The following is a 14,734-nucleotide window of genomic DNA, read 5'->3' on the forward strand; positions in this document are numbered from 1 at the left end:
AACTTCCAACCAACGGCTGGGTGTTGAGGCTCAAACCAGGTGCTTTGCCCATAACGGCTAAGGGATGGGGATGATGCTACATTGCTTGCTGCTCGACCACCGATCGCGCCTCCTAGCGGGCAGTTTCAGAATCTGAAGCATATCGATTACAGAGTCCTCAGATGCAAGCGATAGCCGGTGTTCCTTTTGGAGGAGGTTGACCTTCCGGCCTCCCTAGCAACCTGCAAGGCGTTCGCGCCACACCCCCTGAAGTGAGCAAGATGGCGCTACGTTTGAGATCATTTCTCCTTCTGCCGCCACATTGGTCAACACTGCTCAACCATGATGCATGTCAATCAATGTCACCGCGGCTTGGAAATATTCCTTTTTCTCCGGTAAAACCGCGATTGGACTATTCAAGCTGTCAAGGACTTTGGGCGCATGATGCATAGCATGTGTGCATATCGTATTGTATGCTTGGTCGATCCCATGCTGCAGAGACCAGCGATCTATCATGCGAAGCACTTGATATGTAATGGCGTGTAGTTATGCGATCGCTTCAAAGTAAGGCTTTGTGCCTACCATCAAAAGGGTCGGTGCTGGCGGAAGCATGAAACAGAGCGCCTTGTCAATAGCCGACTAGCACATAACTGCCAGTACTGGACAGTTGGCGCAATCGCTAACAAGCGCAGCGACCCTGGCAAATCTCCGACGGCCAAAAAGACCAAGGCAGTTTTCGCGAGAACACAGGGTCATGTCACAAACATACCAAAGAAGTCAACGTCCATCACCACTTACGGTTCTTGGACACCATGTGCTCAGCCACCACGGACCAGGCCGAAGCCGACTCATGGTGAGACGTTGAGATCAAAAGGAACTCAAAAACTGGCTGGCCAAGTTGGGCTGGATGTTTTTCCGTGTCCACATTGGCTGACGGTCGAGGCTGAAGCAATGGTGCAACATGAGAATGTTCTTTTCTTCACCCACTTCTTTCCTTTGACCACCCGATCCAGACCAACCCGTGGCATGATGTCTTGACTTCATGCATGCCGATCGTCAAGAATGACAAATCCATCTCGAATGTCGAGGTCATCCAATGGTCTATGCTGCGCTGGAGCGGATCCAGGTCTCTAGTCTGGCCAGCTATCCTGCCAGCATCGCAAAGACCCTGACAGCATTCGAAACACGTCTTTCTTAGATGTTCTTCCTTCGAGCCGAATAGGAGTTGCACGATGTTGTAGCCGTCAACTTCAAAGCCTAAGCTGCTTGTTGGCACACATCTTGAACGTCAAATCGTGCTGCAAGTTCAAAACCAGTTACCGTCGGCCTTTCTTGCCACCACCTCGAGAACGACCTGAACCTTGTATATCGAGGACATCTTTCTTGCTGAGTTTCAAAGTGCCACCTCGGAACTTCCCCACGGCAGGGGCATCGACGCCGCGTTCCCTGCGAGTGGCAGACCTGACTTTTCCCGATGGCTTCTCCAGGACGATGCCATTCTCCTTCGCCTCCTTTCTTCGCATGGCATCCCGACTGGTTGCTTTCGCAAGGATCCCCTTCCTGTGCGACAACGGCATCTTTTCTTGATGAAACAGGGAGTCTTTCGAGCCGAGCGATTGCATGCGCATGTCCAATGCCTTATGCCGGTGTGATCCGGGCGTTGATGCTGATTTTGCCTGCTCCAGCAGATGAGATTCATTCAAGAGCCGTTGAAGGTCCAGGTCGTGTTTCAAATTCAGTGCCTCAGATGAATCGTCCTCGTCTTCTCCTGTGCCGGATTTCTTAATCGCCCTTTGTTGCACCTCTTTGGGCGGCTTTGCGCTCTGTAATCCAACTCAGCATTGTTCTCTACTTTATAGCACATGAGATCTCCTTACCATGAATGTCTTGTATTGAGGCCGCAGAATATCAACGCCATCCCCAACATCGACCAGCGCACGGTGTTCAATGACTTCGACTGAAGCAGTCTCTTCTCCTGCATCTGAAAGACCCTCCCATGCCAAATCTTCCTCCGGCACATCTGAGTCCTCGTCCTCGTCCTCGTCCGCTTCTTCGTCTTCGAGTAGCGAAGGGGTGGCAGTTGTATCTTGCTCGGGTAACGGTTCGAAAGCGGACTCGAAGTATTTGCGAAAGATATCTGCGCCCACATCGTCTCGCGATGAGGAGGGTCGTTCGTCTTCTGAGTTGCCATAGCGTGGCCGGGCTACCACTGCGACTTCTCTCTTTCTCTTCCCCAGCATTGTCTTTCCCTGCATATCTGTCCAGAGAAGCTGTGAAAGCAGCGAGATGCGATGGCTGATGTCCTGTATTCCACACCCTTCTGCGGGACTTTTTCGATGGGATCTCACGTCAAGTACGTTGTATATCTCGGTTTGGAATATCAGCGTTGAGTTCAGTTTCTCCAAACACGAAAATTGTGAACCTTTGGCGCGTCTGGGGTCGCGGATCATTCCGCCTTTGGTTAAAGACCCGCCTGCGATCTCAGATCATCAGATGGTCAATCTACCTTCCGCTTATCACCATATTCTGTAGTGTATTTTGACCAGCAGTCTATCTAATTGAGGTTGCTTATCATTTCTACGAAATCTCTTTTCTTGTGACTCGTGAGTTTCGCAAGTCAACATGTGAACTTGCTCAAGAGATGGCCCCCCGGGAAACGAACGCAGGCTGTCCGTGACCAACGACTATCCTGGCCTTGGTCTCAAAGGCATATATGTCACTGCCGGGCTCAAGGCACTTGCTTCAAGCATTTTGAGGCCGATGCAGCCCTTTCATTCCCTTTCATTGCTCAGAGATACCCAGCTCCCGCTCAGACTCCAAATTCACCGCTGATGTGTAAGGATGTCGAATACAAAGAAAATTGTGCCAATGCTGACGACCTTACCTGAACAAACCCCCTCTTCCATGCATGCGTGACTCTTCCTAGACGCAATTCAGCCGTCAGTAGTTTGTTCGTCGAGGACTCCCACGCGAACGGTGGACATTTACACCGCTACTCTGTAGGCCAGTGCCAGCTCCTGGCCGGTCGGCTGCACTTCGACAGCCTGAGATCGCGGGCTCTGATGTCAGCTTTCTGTGTCTCCATGGCTTTCAAAACCTGTTCTGTATGCATTGGAATGTCAAGAAAAGCAAATCTCAACCCAGTCTTGCGATCCATCTCACTTGCTGGCTACGTCGCGCCCATGATTATGTAAGGCATTGCGCCAACAAATCCCGTCTAGCCGAGTTATGATGCTTTTTGCTCTTCTTTATTCTTAGCTTCATGCAGTGAGGCCCAAATCGAGGCTCGGTCATCGTGGAATGAAGCGATATGCAGCCGGTGGCCTTACAACGTCCAAGCTCCTGTATGATGGTGCAGATTTCCAGGCAACTCTGATGTCAGGTACCGGTGGATGCACAGAGGGTCGATGTGGACGGCGTGCGACGGAGGTGTTTTGCGGGCTCCAAATGCTGGGGTAGGGGATGGCAGTGAAGACGGTCTTCTGTTGACAGGGTTTACTGTGCTGCTCACTTTGCGAGAAGACGGATGTTCCTCGCTCCCTGTCGCACGTTGTTTATATGTATCCTTCGGGAGCTTTTCCAAGTGAGGCGAATAGCGAGGCTTATAAGGCAGAGACAGAAGCCCCGATGACTCGATGGTATTATTGGTGGCCCTGAAGATCTTGGATGTTGTGGCCTGTCACGACCCGATTGGACGTCAGTAATTTCAATGTTTACCATGATATCTTGGATGATGGGTGACGAAACGTGAAAATTGAAATTGTCTATTGTAGGGAATCAATTGTGCTGCTGAAGGCATGGAATGGAGTTCCCAGTCCTTTGTGAGTTATCGCATAGCCGGAAACTTGGGTCGTACTTGCGTGACTGCGGCCGTGCGGCCCCCGCCTTGATCTTTGATCGTTAGCTGCAACAGAGACCGACCCTCGAATGTATCTTCCTCATCTGCCATAAATCAGAGCACTCACCGACTCTTCCCACTTGACCTCGCGACTCCCGTCTGATTTTCCAGTTTTCTCATCGCACCATCTTATTTCGCAGTCTTCTTGCCAACCATCGCGTCCTGCGCGCGGTCGACCGAGCGCTTGAGTCAACGGTGGTACGAACGCGATATCCAGCTCCCAGCCTCTTCGCATCAGTCACCAGGCTTGCCAACACCCCGATCTCTACTTTTCCGAACACTCTATCGTCGAGTTTCGCCCAGATTCTCACGGGCTATTAGCGCGCACGTTGTTGTCGTCGCACACCACGACTGTTCTCACTCTCCGCTCAAGATTTGGGCCATCCTCTCGACCCAAGATGGAGCAAAAGAATACTGGGGCGCCGGTATACGACATTACTCAAGGAGGCCATTATGGAGCAAGTGCAGCTGTAAGTGCTATCCCCGCCTTCTCGATGCGCTGGATGGCTGCGGAGTGACGCGCACACCGCTAGCGGGTGACCACGTCCTAAGATGGGAAGCATACCACGAGACGCCATCTGCATCGAATCAAGCTGGCGCTATCATTTACTGACTCGTTCCTAGCTCTCAGCGCAAGGCTACGTCCCTCACACTGAACTCTACTCGGGTCTATGGTCAAATGTACGTCACAATCATCGCGCCCATCGATTCTTCTATGTTACTAACCTGCTTCACAGATCAACCAAGGGCTTACCGGCCCGTCTCGCGAGATCCTAGCGACATACTGGCAACAAACAATCAACCACCTCGAGACTGACACGCACGATTTTAAGATACATCAGCTGCCTTTGGCTCGGATCAAGAAGGTGATGAAAGCGGACCCAGAAGTCAAGATGATATCTGCCGAGGCGCCTATTCTTTTCGCGAAAGGATGCGACATCTTTATTACAGAATTGACAATGCGTGCTTGGATCCATGCAGAAGACAATAAGAGACGGACGCTGCAACGCAGTGACATTGCAGCAGCTTTGGCCAAGAGCGACATGTTCGATTTTCTGATTGATATCGTTCCCAGAGAAGACAGCGCCGGCCATGGAGGCGGCTCAAAACGACCCAACACGAGTGGACAAGGTGCTGCCAACCAAGTCCAACAACAGCAGCCACAGCAACAGATGCCGCCGCCAGACTATGGTATGCCGCAGCATGGCGCTATGGGACCCCCTGACAATCAATACGGAAGGCCACAAATGTATCCGGCGCATATGGGCGGAGATGCCCAACAAGACCCCAATCAGGCATACGGACAACCTCCGCAGATGTTTGGCGGAGGTGAAATGTACAACCCTTATACTCAGGGCCAATTCGGTGGAGGTGCTCAACAGGTAGGCTGAAACCCGTGCTTTGCATACAGCAGCGAAGGGGTGCGACCATTCTGCACATGCCTTCTAAGACTCAAAACTAACACCATTTCTCCTCGCAGATGTATTCGAACATACCTGCACAACGACCACAAAGCCAGGGTTATGGGGGTCCAAGGCCGGGCACTGCTGGCCGAAACGAGCAGGTTAGCGAGCCAGGATACGGACCCGGCTAGGAGCCGGCGAAAGAAACCTCGCAGCATGACCCGGTTATGGGAGTTCTCCCTTCACACCTACGTTCTCCTCCCCGGGAAAGGCCCTTCCATGGAAGAGAAAGGGGGAGCATCCTTCCCTGAAAGATAGCAGAAAAAAGGATAGCAAGAAACCGAAAACTTGATAGCACGTCACGGACAGCGACGAGAGATTGGTACTACCATCCGTTGAAGATTTTGTTTCAGCAAGACACAAGTCAGAGATGGCGTCGACAACTGGCAACAGAACCATCAATTATTCCCGCCATGCATTAATATGAAATACTTTGGTTTTGGTCTTTGTCCTCTCCATTTGTTTGGTCAAGTGCCGTTCTGACCCGAATACAAGTCGTAGCATACAGGCTGTAAGTACAATTGAACAGAATCCTGGCCGTTCTCCTTGGACCAGCCGTCGATTGGATTGAGACGATTCCGGGACAAGGGATCGCATCATGTCCCGCAACTCCGCAAAGAGCAGCCTCAAACATCGGGCTTGAAACGCTGCTTGAAAGCCTCGGCGACATGCCTGACCTTCGTGCTCCGGCGCGCATGGCGCTGCTAGAAGCTAATGCACGTACTCTACAGCCCATGGTATCAGATCATCCGCCACGTCCTTCAAGGAAACTTGAGGCCACGTTCAGATCAACGGTTCCTCTGCCCAAGTCTGAGTCGACTTTGCTCTATCTTCCACTACCTGTTGTGCATGAACCTATTCTGCAACGCAGCAAATGTGGTATTTGGAGCTCTGCTCCCCTGTTGGCCCGGCACGGGACTCTGTGTACCACCATTGGCGGCGCTACTGCCGCGATCACTTCCACCAGGTCCGACTGTCGGACTGCGCACCTCGACGTGCACGACCTTTTCCAGCAGTTGCGGACCCTTGAGTGGGTCAACGTTGCGGTATTTCTTGTTGCGGAGCGATATGTCGTAGAACTCGTCTGGTTGGTCCGTCGCCATCAGCGCGACAGTCTGTATGAGTTCGTCGAGCGACTCGAGGAGAATTAAATTGTTTGGGAGGGTTTCAACGTAAGCTTGGAAGTGCGAGACGTCCATCGACAGCTGGGCGATCGAGGTCGTGGTTATTCGCTCGACGTTAGGGGCCAGTGGGAGCGCAAGGATCGAGCTTGCGGTGTGGGAAATGGCGTTGAAGAGCATGAGGTCTTTGAGGGACGATGGGAGGGACAGCAGAACCGAGTTAATGATATTGGAAAGGTATCGGGTCAATGTGACGATGTAATTCGACGGCTCGGTGGGTAGTTGACGGCTGAGCCAATCGTACTCAGCTGTCTCGATGAGGTCATTGACTTTCATGTTGACGAGTTCGAAGATGCGATTTTCCGCCGTCTTTTGGTGCTGTGAGAACTGAGCCGTGGCGCGAAGAGAGATGGGCGGGCCGCCAGAGGCAAGAGTCGATGTGCGAACCGTGGCGAGGAGGGTTTCAAGCTCGCCGCACGCCGTTGTGAAGTGTGAGAGGTTGATAAGAATTTGGACGATTTGCCCGAGATACTGGGAAGAGAGCTTAGACACCAAACTGGCGCAAACTTTGGTGGTGAGCAGGTCGTCGAGGGAGGTGAGAAGCTGGGCGTCGATCTTGCTGGACAGAGGGGAAGGTGCCTCTTCTTGGGCGGAAAAGAAGTAGAATTGGTTCAGGAAGTTGCGGATGTCGATGCAGCAGAGCGGGTACATCTGCGAGAAGGGGAAGACGGTTGGGAAGGTCATCTCGTGGACGGGACGGTCTGGCGTGTACCATGAGACGTTGACGACTTTTTCGAATTCTTCGGCATTCTGGATCGGCATGGGCATATAGTCGTCTGTCGAGACAATTTCGATGAAGTCTTCACTGAAACGCTGTTTTAGAAGCTCCGCGTACTTATCGAAGAGAACGAGTACGAAATTTGATATAGCGGAGGTGTTAAAGTTGAAGCTGTTCATGGTCAGAGTAAAGAGCGTTATAAGGTTTTTGATCTTCAGGAGGTGTTCCGCATTGTCGACGGCAGAGAGTGCTCTGGACATGAGGGAGATGCCCTTTTGGCAGAGCGAGTCCCAAAGTTCCTCGATATCTGTGTTAGAGCGCAGGTCGGGGACTCTCTTTCTGGTGGCGCGCTCCATTATTACGAAGCCGGCGATATCTTCGAGGAGGCTGTGGAGATCTCCTAGTTCTTCGTCGTTTAAGGACATAGAGTTTTGAAGGAGCAGTTCACTCTGTGCCCTTCGGCTTGTGGCGTAGTCTGCCTTGAATCTGTCCATTCGGCCGAGGGAGCGATGAATATGTAGAGCTTCAAAGAGGGGCGAAAAATCGACTTCGAGATCTTCGCTTTTGAGCAGATCGAACTCTTCATGCTCGTCGGCGACCAGTTCGATGGCAGAATTTAGCTTGAAATTGGCAAGATAAGGAATCTTGTCCGCGCGTTCCTTGAGCCTTTGTTGGCGTAGGTCGGTATGATAAAAGGAAAGTTCACCCAGGTATTGTGACATCTCGCGGACGCGAAATAACCAGGTATTAAGATCTGCCATGACAGCTTCTGCGATGGACTTTTGGATTGCTGGCACGGATGTCTGGATCAACTCGCTCAACTTGTACTGCGTGACGCTTTGAAGATGGACGCTCTGGAGTTCATCAAGGGCTCGTAGGGCGGCGTAGTGTTTCTTCTGGTCCCGGAGCTCTTGCACCTGGTTGGCAAGACGAAGAACCTCCAGACAATCTTGCAGGGCATGGCTTGCATCGTCAATGTTCTGTCTCACACCGCGAGATTCGACAAGAGCTTTCTTCTGTTCCACGAGATTCTCGGTGCTAGCTTGAATGGACTGGTTCAATTCCAGGATCTCATTGGTGAGAGTGACGGTACCCTCGCGGATCCGAAGGAGTTGCTGCACAGACTTTACAAATTCCTGGTGGTTGGCATTGCATTGTCGTTCGATTTCTGCTTCTCTCTCTGCAGCTAGGTCGTCCAGCTGGCTCAACAATTGCGAGGTCTTGTTGCCATAGCTGTAATCTTTGATGTAAGGAATCAGTTGGTCCAGAGTATCCGTTTCAGATGATGAAGTGACAATCTTCGACGAAGATTAGCAACAAGACACAGCGACGGCGCAGAGAGATGTACCTGCTGTAACACGCTGTTAGTATCAGCGCGATAGGGTGCTATTGACGGCATTTCTGCTGTGAGGCTGTTGTCACTGGTGCTGGGAACAATTTGAGGCTGCCGCTGCCTTCTCACATTCTCCCCAGTCAAATGCCCTGGGAAGACGCGTCGGGCATCAACAAAAAGAGGCGTGACAAGGCTGACGCTGTAGGCACGAGACAATCCCTTGTCCAAGTTGCAAGGCTCGTCGAAGCACAATAGCCTTGTGAATGGCGACTTGAATAGGTCAGACTCAATAAAATCAGGGACAATCATGGTCCCGGCCTCTCCTCGTTTCAAATGAAGTGCATCAGCCTTCCTCAGATGCCGCTAACGGCTTTTGGGTAGCGCCACCGCTAGTCGTGCCAAGCGGTCAGGATACTGTCGATCTCTCATGAACCTCGTCTGTTTGATGTTGGTACCTTTCCGATCTTGTAATCACAATATCTCTCCCCTCCATGGGGGGAGCCACGTGCTCGATACTGTGACTATGTCAGTATATAAAAATAAAGAAACACAAGCTGAATGACCAGTGCTTCCGGAGCTCAAGAGCAGCAACGAGCGCAAGGCTGTGAGAGGTAGGGGCAAAGAGAGGGAAAGTGAACTGTGGTGAAGGCAAGGAGGGATGCAGTCGTCTCCTGACCAGCAAAGAGAAGGGCCAAAGAAGCGGACAATACATGCTGGAATGCACAAAGGTAGGTGAACAAAGCAACGAATTGTCGTGCTAGCTTGTCAACATTCTCAGACTCCTGAACATGATTGTGCTCACCCGTTCCAGCAGGCAGATTTATGCCACGAAACACAGTGAGTTGAGTGTCTGCCATATTAACTGCAAAGGAAGTTGCTTACCTGCTTGTCGGACTCTTGGCTGTTCGGTTATGTCGTCGGTGGTTGTTTGTGCTGTGGGTTCGTGATTGGTGGCTCTTGTTCTCTATGATGTCGTCGCTGAAGGGTACAAAGGCAGAGTGTTGGGTGAGCTGTGTGGTGATGGATCTTTCTCAAGAAGTGAACGTTGTGGAGTGGTAATGGTTGCAGACTGTACCGTCGTATACCAAGATTACGCATACTAGTGTATGCGTATGGTCGTCAAGCAGGGTGTCATGACGGTTGGGCGACGCCCCGGTCCTCCCTCACTGCTCTCCTCACCATCGCCCTCGACAACCTCAACGACCTCATCACCAGCGGCAGCACAGTCATTCAGAGCGGTCCATACCCGTTTGGGATCTTGTGCTTGGCCAAAAGTTGGGAAAACAGCAGCAGCGGCTGGGTGTTTTGGTGCTCCTTCCCAAAACTTCCCTTTCCGAATTTTCAACTCTTCTCACCATCCCACACTCTCTCAATCTTTCACAACACCATACTCTCCTTCATTATCCATCTCATCACGCTCATTCCTTACTGCAAGACACTCCATATTGCTTCCAGACCATCTACGCACCCTCAAGACGCTTGGTAAGTTCCAAACCCCTCTTTCAATGGTTGTTGTGGCTCAATTCTCGTGAGAGAAATGAGTTGTAACTTCCAATGCCCCTCCATCCACCATGTCTCATACACATAACTGCCCCCAGCCATAGCATCATTGCCTTCATATCATTGAGCATCTTCCCTATCACATCATTGGAGCAACATTGCTTCAATGGCAGATCACCCCACTGCAGGCCATTGGCCTCATGGTTCAAACTTCACTTGCGCAGTTTCATCATTGGCCATGGTATCCAACATACTAATGTCTTGCTTCACATAGTCAACATCATGTCTCCACCTCGTGGTTCGGCATCAGCTTCGAGCCCTCACTCTGAGCATGACACCACCTTTCACGGAACTCCATCCACAAACATTACCTCTTTCACTCCTGAAGGTGTTCCAGGCACCAAGGGAAAAGGACGTGCTGTTGACTTCTACACTGGAGACCCTGAGGGTGTTGACATCTACACCAAGGCTCGTGAGGCTACCAAGGCCACCCACGTTCCCAAGCCTGCCAAACATGCTAGGTATGTTCCACATCATCGAATGCCTCTTCAAATTTTCAAACAAGTACTCACATGGACTAGTGTTGCCGATGACGATGTCTTCCTGAGTGCACCAACTCCTACCAACGGCCCACTGCTGTCGCCCACTGCTGAGGTCTTCGAACCACAGTTCTCCCACCCTACTGCCGCCAAGGTTCCTTCTGCTCCTCGAGTCTACCGTGCCAATGGCTTTGCACCTGTGCAGCCTGCTCCCATCATCGGACATGCCTATGGCGCTCATGCCTTCCCAAAGAATGCTGCTCCCACTGGAAACATTGGTGTAAGATCCCTCTTGCAAGGAAGCATGCCTGATGGACCAAACCTGACCTCTGACCAGGCTCAGCGCAAGACCCCAGGAGTGATCGGTGGAACAAACGTCGACACTGACAATGAAAAGTACCTTGATCTGCTCATGTGCCAGAACCAGATCCAGCTGCATTACAAGTCTCCAGTTGTCTCTAACATCTGGATGCATGACATTCACCTTTCTGAAGGCGAATTCAGTACTGATATGAACTCCATCCGTGCCTTCACTGTCCTCGGTCTCCCTGCTGAGTTCCGTTCTCCTTCTCGCCGCATCGTCGACGCTTTCAAGGTATGTATCTCTCCGTTCCAATTCACCACTTCCACTAATGTTGAATAGCCGGAGGTGTTCCCATCTATCAAGTCAATCAATGCTGCTCAGGTCGTTACTGGTGGTCTCTTCACTGTCGCCTTTGACGACGTTCGTGACGCTAAGAGAGCTCTCCATGTTGCTGCCAACTTGGCCCCACACACTCGTGTCTTCCCAATGAAACTCAAAGCTGTTGCTGCCGACCAAGGCAGAGACCCAACTTTGGAGACCGAGTATGCAGGACAGATTGTCATCAGCGCTTACTACAACGGCAACCCTTCTCAGCCGCCAATAAAGGCTCATCCGGTCGTCATTGAGATCAAGCGTCTTCTCAAGCAATGTGGCGATATCAAGGCTTTCCACACCATGCCACCAAATCAACTTCACTGCCGAGAATTTCGTGCCGAGTTCTACAATGCCGCTAACGTCGCTTGTGCGAAGGATGTCATCAGTGGCACAGTCATCAATGTTTGTCAAACCACTTTCCAGTGAATACCATTGCTAACATGTCATTAGGGCACCGTGCTCGATGTCGAGCTGTATACTCCGGACATTCGCCCTGTTGTACTGGACGATCTTGATGATCTTGAAATCCCTTTCCAGAAGCTGTCTGTGACGGGTCGCTCTACTGTCCCTGTGGATTCAGATTACGATCGTCTCGCCTATGTCATCCAACGTGATGCGGCTCGCAATGGTCGTCGCGGCAATCAGAACGGCAACCACAATGCTGTCGACATCGCCCGTATCCAATCGGGTGCAGATGTTCGAACCACTGTAAGCTGTCTTCATCTATCTCTCTTGACTCTGGCTTACCATTCCCAGATCATGTTGCGCAACATCCCAAACCGCGTTGATCAACCCATGCTCAAGGAGCTCCTTGACCGTACTAGCGCCGGTCGATACGACTTCATGTACCTTCGCATCGGTAATGTCATCTGCATTCTCATTTACTCTCACAGTTGACTAACTCCATCTAGATTTCGCGAACAACTGCAATGTTGGATATGCCTTCATCAACTTCGTCGATGTAAGTGATCCTCCTCCACAATCTAATTTCGTCACTGACCATCGCCAGGCACCTTCTATCATCCCAGTATGCTTCCTGTTCATTCACCTGAGCGTTTCTTGTTCACTCACATCTCTTAGTTCGTCCTTGCCCGTGCTGGAAAGCGCTGGAATTGCTTCAACTCTGACAAGGTTGCTGAGGTCTCCTATGCCAGTGAGTAACTTCGTTTTGGTTGGCGTTTCGTCACTAACTGTCCGTCACAGCGATTCAAGGCAAAGACTGCTTGGTCCAGAAGTTCCGCAACTCCTCAGTTATGCTTGAGCACCCGGCCTTTCGACCAAAGGTACCAACCTTTCCTACCCCGACCACAGACCTCTAGACTAACAGGTCTGCAGCTCTATGTTGCTGGCAATGTTCTCAATGCCGGCCAGGAGGAGAAGTTCCCAGGACCTGACAATGCCTCAAAGATGCGTCGCTCGGTGGAGAATGCTGAGCATGTCGGTCTGTACATCCCTGAGAAGCTGGCCCTTGCTCTTCGAAACCCAAACCCAAACCCAAACACTCGCCCTGCTTTCCCGGAACCGCAACCTCCCAGACCTGTTGCACGATTTGAACGCCCTCAGGGCTTCTATCTTCCACCTGCCCGTGCTGCACCAGATGCCACTGACGCTTACACCTTCCTTGGTCGGGTGTCGCGGTCTTTCCTGCTCCCACAGTCATCCGTTGATGTCAACAGTCCCCATGATCCATTCGCTGGCAACCCTCGCCCCTTCTCGTGAGCACGCTTATCTTTATCTCAACTTGAAATACACATACTGACTTCCTTCCCCCTGCAGGTCTTTTCGCTCCTAAGCAAGGACAAGCACATCGCGAAGAACAACGTCGTCGTCGTTCACAATACGACCGTGGTACACCCGGAGCTGAAAACGAAATCGATCCTGGTCATCGTGCTCGTGAGGAAGCTCATGGCTATGACCCATTGCGCAGATGTTACATTCCGCATTACTAGCTCGGCATCATTGTGGCGTTGGACATCTCCGAGGTTCAGGTCACAAATCGTTGGTTCAAGTGGTTGTTGGTGATTGTGAAGTTGATGTCTGGAAAGTCATTTCCTGCCTGTGGGCTTGGATGCCTCTTCCTTGACTGCAGCTTGGGTCAAGGGCTCTCGGTCTCTCGACCATGTTGGGCACCTGGGACGGTTCACCATCTTGCAACATTACGCTGGACAACATCATTTCCCGCTTCACCCCGTCAAATTCCCCCGTGTTTTTTCTATCACACACTTGCCCTAATACCTGCAAGTTTTCCTTTTTCTTCAGATGTGAATTGAGCTTTGCAAGGATGTACCACAGTCAAATGGCCCAAGAGCATGAAACCATCTCAGGGAAGCAATCAGGATTGAGCTATGGACATCAATGTCCCCAGACACTTTATCAATGTGTCTCTGATCAGTCCTGTACTGCATCAGCATGTATGATCACAAAGTGATCCAAGATAGCAAATGAAAAAGTACTCGGTTGAGTCAAAAAACCATGGTCTTCTACGATTGCTTCATTGTGACTTCGTCCCCTTTGCACTCAGTATCCATCATGCCGTACTATGGGTCCAGCATTTCTCAACGGTAGTCAATGCCAGCACCACCAACTTCCATTGCACAACACTCCTCCTTAGCTATCGAGAAGCAATGACCAACGCTGGACCAACCTGCATAGCCGTTTCTCTCCCCGGCACCCCTGCACGGCCACGGCAAGTTCCAGTACTGCAAAGGACGACATACCGTCTTCAGGCCGTTGTGAGGTGCCAGCAGGTGCGGGTTTTGGCCTATCGACATTTATTACCCAGCAAACGTGTGTACAGCTCCAATGTTGTCCGCACCACCACAAATAGCAACGTTTATCGTAATGTCGTCACACTGACACCGTGTGACCTGCATCCGGCTGAAGAACTTTGCAACGGGTTCGATACTTTTTGTCCTCAAGAGCACAAACTACCATGATTCTCCCCTCCAGCTGAGGACAGCACAGCTTCGACACGAGCACCATCAAGCCAGAAGCGCTCTGGAAATATATCGAGCGACCGGTAGTGCCCGGCATCTGCCAGGCTGATCTTGACTTGAAGATCTGGGTTGCTTGGCGGGCGACAGCTGGACGAAGCTGCGCATAACAACAACCCCAACTTCCGCCCCAAATCATGGGTATTTCCCTGTGGAACAGAGGTAACTGGTTCTTGGGGTGAAAATTGGATATGCGGCCCGACAATGGGGAACTGGATCGATCGTCAGGTTCAGATCGAAGGATTCTTCGACCAGTGAAAATCAATTATAAACGGTCCGGCGCTGGCAGACATCATTCACGCCTTGGTCAGAACCAAGCTACATCCCGTGTTGCTATCGACCTGCTTTGCATTCTCAGCCACACCAATCATGCATTCCCATCTTCCCGCTGGCTTCAGCTTGGCTTGATGGCGCTGTCAAAAGGCGAGCTGAGACGACTGCTGTTTCCGGA

The 14,734-nt window shown here is 51.4% G+C and overlaps 4 protein-coding genes across 4 annotated transcripts; 2 read left to right on the top strand and 2 right to left on the bottom strand.

Moving 5' to 3' along the window:
• Positions 1 to 1,295: 1,295 nt before the first annotated feature.
• Positions 1,296 to 2,219, bottom strand: EDD37DRAFT_646630 (uncharacterized protein; the record flags this gene model as incomplete). The annotated part of the gene is made up of 2 exons (XM_062817757.1): positions 1,296 to 1,802; positions 1,857 to 2,219. The coding sequence occupies 2 exons, from the start codon at positions 2,217 to 2,219 to the stop codon at positions 1,296 to 1,298; spliced, it is 870 nt and encodes a 289-aa protein (XP_062672822.1).
• Positions 2,220 to 3,987: 1,768 nt separating this feature from the next.
• On the top strand, positions 3,988 to 5,488 carry EDD37DRAFT_239666 (nuclear transcription factor Y, gamma). Its single transcript, XM_062810584.1, has 4 exons — positions 3,988 to 4,347; positions 4,502 to 4,558; positions 4,615 to 5,259; positions 5,358 to 5,488. The coding sequence occupies exons 1-4, from the start codon at positions 4,276 to 4,278 to the stop codon at positions 5,469 to 5,471; spliced, it is 888 nt and encodes a 295-aa protein (XP_062672823.1). The 5' UTR covers positions 3,988 to 4,275; the 3' UTR covers positions 5,472 to 5,488.
• Positions 5,489 to 6,176: 688 nt separating this feature from the next.
• Positions 6,177 to 8,638, bottom strand: EDD37DRAFT_560184 (exocyst complex subunit Sec15-like-domain-containing protein; the record flags this gene model as incomplete). Its single annotated transcript, XM_062813835.1, has 2 exons — positions 6,177 to 8,537; positions 8,588 to 8,638. The coding sequence occupies 2 exons, from the start codon at positions 8,636 to 8,638 to the stop codon at positions 6,177 to 6,179; spliced, it is 2,412 nt and encodes an 803-aa protein (XP_062672824.1).
• Positions 8,639 to 10,354: 1,716 nt separating this feature from the next.
• Positions 10,355 to 13,009, top strand: EDD37DRAFT_646633 (RNA recognition motif 2-domain-containing protein; the record flags this gene model as incomplete). Its single annotated transcript, XM_062817758.1, has 11 exons — positions 10,355 to 10,593; positions 10,654 to 10,891; positions 10,949 to 11,206; positions 11,255 to 11,692; positions 11,741 to 11,998; positions 12,047 to 12,149; positions 12,202 to 12,251; positions 12,300 to 12,317; positions 12,371 to 12,443; positions 12,494 to 12,573; positions 12,626 to 13,009. The coding sequence occupies 11 exons, from the start codon at positions 10,355 to 10,357 to the stop codon at positions 13,007 to 13,009; spliced, it is 2,139 nt and encodes a 712-aa protein (XP_062672825.1).
• Positions 13,010 to 14,734: the final 1,725 nt, after the last annotated feature.

This window comes from Exophiala viscosa (genome assembly GCF_022695815.1).
Source record: "Exophiala viscosa unplaced genomic scaffold EDD37scaffold_2, whole genome shotgun sequence".
NCBI lineage: Eukaryota > Fungi > Ascomycota > Eurotiomycetes > Chaetothyriales > Herpotrichiellaceae > Exophiala > Exophiala viscosa.

Coding starts and splice junctions, on each gene's coding strand:
- EDD37DRAFT_239666 (XM_062810584.1), top strand. CDS start 4,276: ATGGAGCAAAAGAATACTGGGGCGCCGGTATACGACATTACTCAAGGA. Junction 4,348..4,501: donor ATTATGGAGCAAGTGCAGCT/GTAAGTGCTATC, acceptor ACTCGTTCCTAG/CTCTCAGCGCAAGGCTACGT. Junction 5,260..5,357: donor TCGGTGGAGGTGCTCAACAG/GTAGGCTGAAAC, acceptor TTCTCCTCGCAG/ATGTATTCGAACATACCTGC.